Here is a 12,442-nt window from a genome sequence, read left to right as displayed (position 1 = left end):
TTCCTTGTTCTGGATAGGAAGAATACATATAGTCAAAATGACCATATTACCAAAAGCAATATACAAGTTTAATGCAATTGCCATCAAAATTCCAATGCCATTTTTTTAAGAAATGGAACAAAAAAATCATCAGGTTTATATGGAACTATAAAAAACCTTGAATAGCCCAAGTAATCCTAAGGAAAAAGAACAAAACTGGGGCATTACAATACCTGACTTCAGATTATATTATAGAGCCATGATAATCAAAACAGCATGGTATTGGCAGAAAAAGAGACACTCAGACCAATGGAACAGAATAGAGAGCCCAGAAATAAAACCACATATATATGGTCAAATCATCTTTGATAAAGGAGCCAACAACACACAATGGAGAAAAGAAAGCCTCTTCAATAAATGGTGCTGGAAAAACTGGAGAGCCACGTGCAAAAGAATGAAACTCGACTACAGTTTGTCCCCTTGTATCAAAATTAATTCAAAATGGATCAAAGACCTAAATATAAGACATGAAACAATAGATTACATAGAAGAAAACATAGGTACTAAACTCATGGACCTTGGCCATAAAGAGCATTTTATGAATTTGACTCCAAAGGCAAGGGAAGTGAAGGCAAAGATAAACGAATGGGACTATATCCGACTAAGAAGCTTTTGCACAGCAAGAGAAACTGACAACAAAATAGACAGCCAACTAAATGGGAGATGATATTTTCAAACAACTCAGATAAGGGCCCAATATCCAAAATATACAAAGAACTCACAAAACTCAACAACAAACAAGCAAACAATCCAATAAAAAATAAGAAAAGGACATGAACAGACACTTCTCCCATGAAGAAATACAAATGTCCAACAGATATATGAAAGGATGCTCATCTTCATTAGCTATTAGAGAAATGCCAATCAAAACTACAATGAGATACCACCTCACACCTGTTAGATTAGCTATTATCAGCAAGACAGGTAATAACAACTGTTGGAGAGGCTGTGGAGAAAAAGGAACCCAGATTCACTATTGGTGGGAATATAAAGTAGTATAGCAGTTATGGAAGAAAGTATGGTGATTCCTCAAAAAATTAAGAGCAGAACTACCATATGACCCAGCAATCCCTCTACTGGGTATATACCCCCCAAACTAAAAAACATTGGTATGTAAAGACACATGCAGCCCCATGTTCATCGCAGCATTGTTCACAGTGGCTAAGACATGGAAACAACTAAAAAGCCCTTCAATAGATAATTGGATAAAGAAGATGTGGTACATACATACTATGGAATACTACTCAGTCATAAGAAAGGATGACTTGGGATCATTTATAACAACATGGGTGGAAACATTATACTGAGTGAAATAAGTAAATCAGAAAAAAACTAAGAGCTATATGATTCCATACATAGGTGGGACACAAAATTGAGACTCATGGACATGGACAAGAGTGCGGTGATTACCAGGGGGAGACAGGAAAGGGAGGGGGTAGGGGAGGGGAGGGTATAAAGAAAACCAAATAAAAGGTGATGGAGGACGATTTAACTTTGGGTGATGGGTATACAACATAATCAAATGTCAAAATGATCTCGAGATGGTTTCTCTGAATCTATGTACTTTAATTTCAATGTCACCCCATTAAAATTAATTGTCTAAATAAAATTAAGAAAAAAAAAATTTTTAAAGTATTAATTGACCATGATGCCATATTTAAATACTAGTATTTATAAATGTCATAAAAGGTAATCCAGAAAGTATCATTATGCAGGACACGTAACAGCCAAGAGATCGGGATTGTTGGAGCAATCTAATATCGGGGCCTGGTAGCATAGGGTGCCGTTTCACTCTGACTGTGGCTTCTTCCCACCGGAGTGTTTGAGTATGGCTGCCTGTGAGTCTGATTCATGTCTCTACCATGTGTCCTATTATTTTGATGGTATCACTGTTTTGTTCTGTGAAGGTAATTTCTCTCTATCTTGTTCTATGAATGTTCACACAGCTAGTTCAGTGGCATTTGCTCATACCCAGGAACCTCTCCTCCCCTGTCTCCTTTCTCTGTCTTGCAGGATCTGAGGGTGGCTTCTGGTGTTTTGTGTGGCTTCATCATTTCCTTCCTGCCTCTCATCCACTTCACGATGTAATTCTTGGCACTTTTACTTCCTTTGTAGAGTAGGATGTGATGTCATAGAGAAGGGGACAGGGCTATCCAAATTCTCTCAATTGCTGGGAGGAGCTGCCCAGGTGTGCTGAGGGGCCTGTACTCAGGAAGAGAAACAGGGAGTCCTCCACAGTGAGTAACCCCACTTTCAAGTGCACCCAAATTTCTGTTAAAACGTTGCCTGGGACACTGGAGTTTCCTCCTCGGCCCTTTCTAGATTTAACCAGTTTGCCTTTTGGACATTCCCAGTTCAGCTCAATTTTCCTCCTTTCCCTCCTTTCTCCTCCAAACCCTTCTTTCCACCATCCTGTGCCTCTCACCCCAGTACCCCTCTTCCTTGCTTGCTGACTTGTGTGTGTCTCTGTCTATTGACCTTCTGCCCATCTCTTTTATGAGAGAACATTAGTGTCCCCAGCATTGCCTATCATTTGGGGTGATGCTCACCCTGTAACGAGTCCATGTGACCATAGCATCTCCCTTCAGTGATTCATAAGTACGTACTTCTCTACCTGTAGTTCTTATTTTAAAAGTTCTGTCAGTTTTTTTGTTTTCATGTCTGTTTCTTTCCTTCCCTTTGTTGTGAACTAATCTTTCCCCCCTCAGCTCTATTATACAGTTTCCTTCTTGCCTTTTTTTTTTTTACCAATATTTTTATACTTGAGTCCTCTTCCCTAAACAGCAATGCCTGTGTTTCTTTCCCCCCTTTCCCAGTTTTCAGTTCAGCTCTCGGTGACCTCCTTTGTGAGGACGGTTTTTCTTCTTTTCCAATGACATACTTGCCGTACCTTCCTTCTAATACAGCTTATATTTCTATATTCTTTAAAGAACTTATCAGCTATGACTCAGGGACTGATCTAGACTGGGAAAAATGGGGAAATGTACTGGGAAGCAGAAAGGGAAGGCCAGGAGAGTGGCCCTAATGTTGAGCTGGGGCTACCTGGATACAAATCATTGAAGGACCTAATGGACAGAACCCTTGCTAGTGACTTTGTAGAAATTTGGCCATAGCTCGTAGGAGAGATAACAGAGCTGCTATGAATAGATGTGGAATGGTTGCCATTTTTAATTTTTTAGAGCGCCCCTGTTAATTTTTAATAATTATGATCCTTCTAGTAAATCATCACAAATTGGAACTCTAGAAAGTTGCATGGGGCCAGAACTTGTGCAGAAGTTTCTGTACAGGGTCTTTAAGTAGGTATGGTCTACCCTTGGAAGAGGTCATCATGAAGACATGTGCAGGCTTGTTTCTTGTACCTAGAGCTGGCCCCTGTAGCCCGTGTTGGTAAGCAGTGTGGTCACTGCTGTATACTGCTTTAAATACATGTAGTTAAATCCCTGGCTAAATAAAAGAACTTGATTTTCAGGGCGGATGTCTAATGCCTGTGGAAATACCTGTGTCCCAGGGATTACTCACACATTGTTTAAAGAACTCCCTTCTACTCAAAGATAAGTAGGATAGAGAGGAAGAGAAAAAAAATAGGACTCAGTTTCTAAAACTGAGATGGGCTGAATGGGAAGAGGCAGGGGTTTACCTGAAATTAATTAGAAAAGGCAAAAGAAAGGAAACTGAGCTGAACTGGAAAACACACTGTAATGAGTGACTTGGGTTTCTGTATGCTTCTTTCTATTTTGGTCATGAAGGAGTTTAATTTTTTTCCCCTCAATTTCTTTTTAATGTAAAAGAACTTGATCAAAATGTGAATCCAGTAAGGTTGTTTTTGAGCAGCACTTTGCTCTCTGTTGTTGATATTCAGGCTCCATGTTTCCAAGGTCCTGGAAATTTAGGAACTATTTTGACAGCCTGAAAGCATGTCTTTAACCATAAAATGCTAGCAATTTTTAATAAAGTTATATATATTTAAATACTTAATTTTTTTAAGTTTCATATTATTATTATTATTTTGTTATTTGGTATGTACGCCTTTGTGATTTTTTAAAAAAGAATGGCCTCTACGTGTTGCAGAAATTACCATAAACGTCCAGAAAATAATTACATTCTTTCTTTAGACACTTGAGTTTTGTGATGGGACCTTATTTTGATAAAACAGCCCCTTCCTTCCCCTTAATGGAAACACTGCATGATTCACTCATGTTTTCATTTTGTATGCTTCTATGAAATAATCTATGAATCTTATGTTTATTTTTATTTTTTAGGCACTAGAAAAACACCCCAACTCACCAATGACAGCAAAGCAGATATTGGAAGTCATTCAGAAAGAAGGGTTAAAAGAAACAAGGTCCGTATTCATATTTATAACATATCCCATTTTAATTGATTAATAATGGCTACTAGTTGCAAAGCAATATTATATCTACATTTTGATATTATAGTTGATTGTGAATTAAGTAACTGCCTGCAAATATTTTTGTGACTGCCAAATATTTGGATGACCAAATACTTCCTTGGAACTTCCTGTTGGCTTAATAAATAACATTGGACAGATTAATATTAAGCATATTTATTAACAAAGCACAGCACTGTGTGAATTATCCACTTACTGGAATCACTCCTCTTTGTTATAAGCAAGATTGTGTTTCTGAAAATGAATTGTGAAAGAGAAATACTTTTACAGGCTTCAAAGAGAGGTCCCAGGATATAGTGATGAGCTCACTCATAACATTCAGAGTGCCAGTGAATGTGGCTGAAAATTTAGTCCTCTTATATTTAGAACTCCTATACTTGGAGCATCATTAATTAGTTATTGAGCCTTTTAAAAAATATTATTGAGATATGATGCATACAGCATAAAACTCACCATTTAAAATATACAATTTAGTGGGTTTTGGTATATTCACAAATTTGGGCAATTATTACAACTTTCTAATTTAAGAACACATTCTTCACCCTGAAATGAAATCCCTGTATCCATTAGCAGCCATTTACCATTCCTTTCACCCCTAGTCCCTGATAACCACTAATCTACATTTTGTCTGTGGGTTTGCCTATTCTGCACATTTCACATATATGAAATGATATTATATGTATCGTTTCATTATGCATTTCTTTCACTTAGCATATTTTTTTAAAGTCTGTCCATGTTGTGGCATAAACCAATAGTGCTTCATTCCTTTTTGTTGCCAGATATTCCATTTTATGGATATACATACATTTTGTTTATCTGTGATGATCCCTTATTTTGATTTATTCATTAATTTTATAGTTTTGGCTCTAGCCAGGAGTTGAGGACCAGATAGATGATATAACTCACAGGGAAATAAAGTTTGTTAGAGGATAAAATAACCATAGAGTTTTCATATATGTATATATAATTCTGTTACATAGAGTGAGGTTCTTTTTTGTATGAAGTTTGTCATCTGCAAGCCACTGAGCATATAGTGATTATAACTTGGTGAAAATTGGGCCCTGGCCAGTTGGCTCAGTGGTAGAGCATCAGCCCAGTGTGTAGATGTCCCAGGTTTGATTCCAGTCTGGGCACACAGGAGAGATGCCCATCTACTTCTCCACCCCTTCCCTTCTTGCTTCTCTTTCTCTCTCTCTTTTCCCCTCCTGTTGCCATGGCTCGATTGGAGCCTGTTGGCCCTGGGTGCTAAGGATGGCTCCATAGCCTTCATCTCAGGTGCTAAGAAGAGCTTGGTTGCTGAGCAGCAGAGCAGTGCCCCAGATGGGCAGAGCATTGCCCCTAGTGGGCTTGCTGGGTGGATCCCGGTCAAGGTACATGTGGGAGTCTGTCTCTCTGCCTCCTCTCCCCTCACTGTATAAAAAAAGAAAAAGAAAGAAAAAAATTAAACCTGCTGAGTTACCCATTGAATGTTTTGACTGATACTGAGATAGAACTGTTGAGAGAAATGAATATCCTCCTAGGGCCGTGATGGTGAACCTTTATAAAACCCGCCACTTTTGCAGTGCTGGTCAACCTGGTCCCTCCCGCCCACTAGTGGGCGTTCCAGCTTTCATGGTGGGTCAACTTTTCCTAAAAATTAGTTATTAATATTACCCACAACTCTTATGCCTGTAAAGTGTGGGTAGTATCAGCTTCCACCTGTTTAAAATGCATCTTTTGGAAGTGCAATCTGTGAACATTACAATTTAGTGTTGCATACTAGGACACCTAGGATCAAATTTTCATCCCTTAGAGTCTTTTTCTGCCTGTTCTGAAGAAAGAGCCTGAGATTATATAAACTATATTGTGTGTGCAGTAATTGTTCTCCCACAAAGCGGAGGCAGCTCTGGGCAGGGAAGCTGCTGACAGAGCCTCACAGCTCTGTTAGAGCTGCTCCTGGTCTTCTCAGCCAGATGTCAGCGTGAGGCGTTCGAGAACGAAATGGGGCACCTGGAAATGAATTTTCTCCTTGCTGCCTGTCAAAGCCTTGAAAATATTTATGCCATTTACAAAGCACTGGAAATGTTTGTGCTACGACCAAAAGAAAAGAGGGGGTAAAATTGCAAGATTTCAGCTCCTGTCTCACGTGGGCTCTGTGCCAGGGGCAGCTGCCAACAGAGACATAAAACGCATATCCTATGCGCAGACATTTGAAATTTGTTCATCACATTCTTCTTCTCCACAGGAGTCACTATGCTGCTATCAGTTGTTATGTACCTTGAGGTATAAAATTCTTGTACCATGGCTCTGAAAAGCATTTTAATTGCATTTTTATTATAACAGCATTATTTCGTATTTTACAAAATGTTGGTCTTTCCAGAATGGTATAGTAAAGGGTTATATCGAAGGGCCTCAGATTATGCATTTAATGTTCCCATTTATTTTTAAATTTGTTTAAATCTCTTCCCTCATGTCAACAGGGATCTGTTACTTATGGCTAGTGTATCTGTGTCCACTTTTTTCTTATTTACTAGTTCTAGTTTGCTTATTAGAACCAACTCTAAAATAAAAGTATATAGATTTTGAGTGAGTTTTGGGGCTTTTCTACACATTATCTATGTTTAGAGAGCAGATTCTAACATTTATGGTGCCTACTTAATAGTACATTGATGTACTATTTTGCTACCTTCCTTCCATGTTCTTAAATGTTTTCCAGATATTCATGGGAGCTGAGTAAATTAAGTGTAACTGTATCTATTTTTCTTAAGTAGAGTTACATTTAAGAATTCCATCATCACAAGGTCAAACATAGTTGTTTAATTTCTATTTATTAATGATGTATTTTTGAAGAAATGCAGCATTGTGATACGCCTGGTTAAATGGAGGGGAGTGATTGGAAAAGTTACTAATGTGACCATAGCCCTCTGGTAGACTGCTCTAGGGATGAGAGGTCATGTTGACAGTCCTCTCCCAAATAGTCCTCCACACTGCCTTGCATCCTAGAAAAGAGGAGATAGGGTTTGTAATTTATCCTCATTCCAGATCTGGCTTTAAAGTAACGCCATGTGTCTTGGTTAACCTGGGAGTTTTTTTATTCTCTGTGCCAGTTAGAGCTCCTGTAGCGTTTACCTCACTGTACTGTAATTTTGTTCTTATGCATCTTCCCACCAGTCTGTGAGAGCTTTCAGGGCAGGTACCTAACACTCCTGGCATTCAAGAGATACTCAATAATTATTTGTTGGGTAAATAATCTTTCTCAAGATGCTAATTTGCTGGAGCCTAGAGCTGACTTTGGCTTACATTTAGAGTTAGATGCTTCTTGTGTTTTTCATCCTCTTCAATAGTTTGTTTAAATCAAAAGGAATCTAACAGTTTTGTGGGAATCCTATTAAATACATGCATGCTATTAGGCTCCAGAAGGTCCTCTATGAACAAAGAACATTATATACTGTTGCTGGTTTTCAAACACTATTAAGTGTTGCTGGTTTAAACTTGTAACATATAATAAAAATACACTAGTATGATACTTTTGGAAAAGCTGATGTGAGTATTTGTGTTCAGTATATGTGATACTGATAATTGATTTGAGATGAAATTCTTGACATCTTAGGCTTTTTTCTTTTCAAGTGATACTTTAAATTGCGTTCTTTTCATGTAGATAAACAGAGGGTATCTTTTCTGTATCGTATTATGTGTATCTTGTTCATGTTATTGATGAGATGAGTAATGTATGATTAAATTCTATTTGAAAAGCCATACTAAAATAAGTACTTTCCATGTGGTTTTAAACAGGTATACAAATATAATAAATTGTCAGAAGGATAAATGGTTTTATTGAAAAAATATTAATAATATCATGGTCTGATTTCCTGGAATTGGTTTTTTGATGAAAATATATTTTGATGTTTTAACTTCCTTTGTTCTAATAGCATAGAAGATTTTATCAATACAGTTTTACTTTGGTCCATATATAGTATATATTTGCTCTTACTGATTCTGAAAATTATTTTCAGGCTTCTGTTACTTTGTGTTTATGAGTTGTCAACAATTGATAAAACATAGCAGTATGAATGCTTTTCAGATGATCAGAATCTTATAATCAGTCAAACAGTAGTGTTGCTTGTATAGAAGGGATAAAAAACGTGCCTATTCCAGTCTGATGCTTTGTGGATGGTTAATATGCCTGCTTGGACCTTTGGCTAAATACTCCTGCTTCCTCAGAGAGTTAGCGTGCTGATGTAGAATACAGTCTTGTCTGCAGTGATTAAAAATATTTTTAGAAAAAGAGGAGTAATTCCAGTTACCATGGCTTGGCTGACTTTTGGAGTTGTCTTAATTCTGCTTTTCTGTGTTTTGTTTGCTTATTCAGAAGTGATTATTTCTTTACAAAGAAGACAGGGATTTTTGATGCCTGAAAATATGGTTTTCTCTGCTCATACAATTGTTAAATTTATACTTCAAAAGAAATGTGAGCTTGGTATAGTGACACATCTGGGTCGGAAGGTCAAGGAATGAGACTTGTAGCTCTAACTAGAGAGAGCGGAACAGCCGTTCATCAGTGAGACATAATTTCCTATGTGTTGAGCATTCTCATTACAAGATACCCACCATTAATGTAGCATGAACTGTGATATGGCTCTTATATTATTTGATAATAAGTAAATAGTTTTTTAATGGAGGTGAGGCAGTCATAAAACAAAGGCAGAAAGAGCTCACACAAAGCAATAGAAAACCACATTTGGATTTGGGGCAGGGCTATCAATATTTATGAGGTATATTTCTACAATATTATAGTTGCCTTTAAAAAATCTATGTTAGACTTTATCAACCATTTACAGAGCAGCAGCCTATAATTACATATCACAGTAGGGACATTTGGAAAGGTTTATAACAATCTCTGTTGTGTTTAGTGTTGTGTTTAGTGTTTACTCAGAATATGAACATATTTTTGATTTTGCCATGTGGAACAAGCAATTGACAATCTAAGATTTGGTAATTATTCTGGTGTCAAGGAAAACTTTTTGTTCCCACTGATAATTCTGACAATAAATTTATTTTTAGCTACTTGTCTTAAGGCTTTGCATGATTTCTGTTTTGTAATCTGTGTTATGATATGCTGAAATTAGGATCTCCACTGGACAGTGGTTTATTAAAGATGTTGCATTTTTCTAGGGGAATAGAAAATTCTATTGCCATGTACAGTGACAAACAATAAAATTTCTTGGCACTTCTTTCAGCGAGATTTACGTTTCTAATTAGTGCTATAGGAGATGATTCTTTCTTGTGGCTGAAATGTTTTGTCTAGAGATAAGAAAGAAACACAAATAATTTCTGCTGCAGAATCAATTCTTATCTCCAGACTCCATGTTGACATCTATCCTTTCTTACTGAAATGGTGGTCTAGTTTTTGGTGGGGCATTTTAAAATTACAGTGTTAACTCATAGTGTCATTCCTGCCATTTGCTAACATTTAATCCCCTCATTGTATAAATGGTGTGCACAGTCAGCTACTTAGAGAGGAATAATGAGACAATGGTGTTATTAAACGGAAACATAGGGCCATCTGGATATATTTATTTGTGGAATAGGTATGTACATGAATGTGTATAAACAAGCCTTTAGCATAAACTATCTATCTCTTAGTTGACAAAAATTTTACTTATCATCATCATTACTCAGATTAGAAATCTAAATCAGGCCCTGGCCAGTTGGCTCAGTGGTAGAGCATTGGCCCAGTGTGTGGAAGTCCTGGGTTTGATACTTGGCCAGGGCACACAGGAGAAGCACCCATCTTCTTCTCCACCCTTCCCTCTCTCCTTTCTTTCTATTTCTGTCATCTGTTCTGGCAGCCAAGGCTCCACTGGAGCAAAGTTGGCCCAGGCACTGAGGATGGCTCCATGGCCTCTGCCTCAGACACTAGAATGATTCTGGTTGCAATGGAGCAATGGCCCAGGTGGGCAGAGCATTGCCCCTTAGTGGGCTTGCCGGGTCGATCCTGGTCTGGCACGTGTAGGAGTCTGTCTCTCTGCCTCCCTGCTTCTCACTTCAGAAAAATACAAAAAAAAGAAAAGAAAAGAAAAGAAAAATCTCAATTAGAGCCATTTCTCTTTTCTTTCTTACCCCCATGGCCATGTGGATCTTGGCCAGTGTTAGTTCTATTTCCTAAATATATGTTCTTTTCTTTTTTGGTTTCCTTACTCTTTGCCATTCATTTTTTTCCCCACTTATAACTTCTCTTTTATTTTATTTATTTATTTATTTGTATTTTTCTGAAGCTGGAAACGGGGAGAGACAGTCAGACAGACTCCCACATGCGCCCGACCGGGATCCACCTGGCACGCCCACCAGGGGTGACGCTCTGCCCACCAGGGGGCGATGCTCTGCCCCTCCGGGGCGTCGCTCTGCCACGACCAGAGCCACTCTAGCGCCTGGGGCAGAGGCCAAGGAGCCATCCCCAGCGCCCAGGCCATCTTTGCTCCAATGGAGCCTCGCTGCGGGAGGGGAAGAGAGAGACAGAGAGGAAGGAGAGGGGGAGGGGTGGAGAAGCAGATGGGTGCTTCTCCTGTGTGGGAGATCAAACCCAGGACTTCTGCACGCCAGGCCAATGCTCTATCACTGAGCCAACCGGCCAGGGCTATAACTTCTCTTTTAAAGGGGTGATATTGGTTAATAAGATTATATAGGTTTAAAGTGTACAACTTTATAATAAATCGTCTGCACATTGCATTGTATGTTCACAATCTAGAATCAAGTCACCTTCTGTCACCATATATTTAACCCCTTTATCTTTCATTACCTCCCTTCACTCTCCCTTCTCTCTTGTAACCACTATATTATTATTGTCTGTGTCTGTGAGTTTGTATTTGTTTGTCTTGTTTATTTGTTGTTTTTGATTTTATATTCAACATATCAGTGAAATTATGTTTCTTGATTTTTTTAAATCTGATTTATTTTTCTTAGCATGATAGTTTCAAGATCCACTCATGATGTTTCAGGTGACAGTATTTTACCTTTTCTTATGTCTGAGTAGTATTCCATTGTATATATGCACCACATCTTCTTATCCAGTCCTCTTTCAAGGACATTGGTTGTTCCCATATCTTGGCCACCATGAATGCTGCAGTGAACATAGGGTACATATATCTTTATAAATAAATGTTTTCAAATTTTGAAGGTAGATACTAGACTCCTTGCTATTTGTCACCATGCACGAAAGTGGTCATTTAAAATTTCTTAACTATATAGATTAACACACTATCTTCCTAGCTGGTCTCTTTAAAAACATTCTCCCCCCTTATAACTTCTTTCTTTTTTCTCATAAACTACCACTTATATCAATAGTAGGATTTCTTATTAACTGATAAGTCCCAAAATTGCAACTAGTAAACTATGAGTTGAAAGATATTGTCAGTTGTACGTCTGGTGATAATTAGATAAAATTGGTATGATACTTTTTTCCTAGTGAGATGAGTATGGGATAGTCTGATAGTGCAGGACTTTTGATATGAATAATAAAAGCATAAATTATACCTTACAATTAGATGAAATTTTTGAATTTCCAATCTGGTAATTTTTTTATACATTTGGTTCCTTCCAAAATATGTCACGTATTATTATGTTGTTGATTTATGTTATATGTGCTTTTTTTGTATAGAATTAATTAGTTTTAAGTTAATGGGTATAAAACTTGTATGCAAGAATTCATAATTTGTACATGGATATCACTACTTGGTTAAAATAATTATGTAATTTGTCAGAAGTCAAACTTTTTACTTAAACTTATTTTTTTATATTGACAATGTGATTGGAATAATTCTTCAGGGGGATGATAAGATTATATATGACTGTGGAAGCACGTCCTGAGTTAAAAAAATAATTATATGAAACATTACCCTATGAGGTCAGTTTTGAACTCCTTAGCACATCCTAATCAGTCTGGACTTGGGTTACTTAAAAGCCTTTATGTTCAAGAACCCGGAATTGCAGCCACAGTTGACTACTTGCTTTCATGATGGG

The 12,442-nt window shown here is 37.6% G+C and overlaps 1 protein-coding gene across 1 annotated transcript in view; it reads left to right on the top strand.

Moving 5' to 3' along the window:
• ASXL3 (ASXL transcriptional regulator 3) overlaps positions 1-12,442 on the top strand; it is a 186,845-nt gene that overhangs the window by 36,003 nt on the left and 138,400 nt on the right. Inside the window, exon 2 of the mRNA XM_066353262.1 lies at positions 4,299-4,381. Within this exon, the coding sequence (XP_066209359.1) occupies positions 4,299-4,381 (83 nt within the window). The remainder of the gene's footprint in view (positions 1-4,298; positions 4,382-12,442) is intronic.

The sequence above is a fragment of the Saccopteryx leptura genome, chromosome 11, assembly GCF_036850995.1.
Source record: "Saccopteryx leptura isolate mSacLep1 chromosome 11, mSacLep1_pri_phased_curated, whole genome shotgun sequence".
In the NCBI taxonomy this organism is placed as follows: domain Eukaryota; kingdom Metazoa; phylum Chordata; class Mammalia; order Chiroptera; family Emballonuridae; genus Saccopteryx; species Saccopteryx leptura.
The sequence above is the reverse complement of the archived record's forward strand: the minus strand, read 5'-3'. Positions and strand labels throughout refer to the sequence as shown.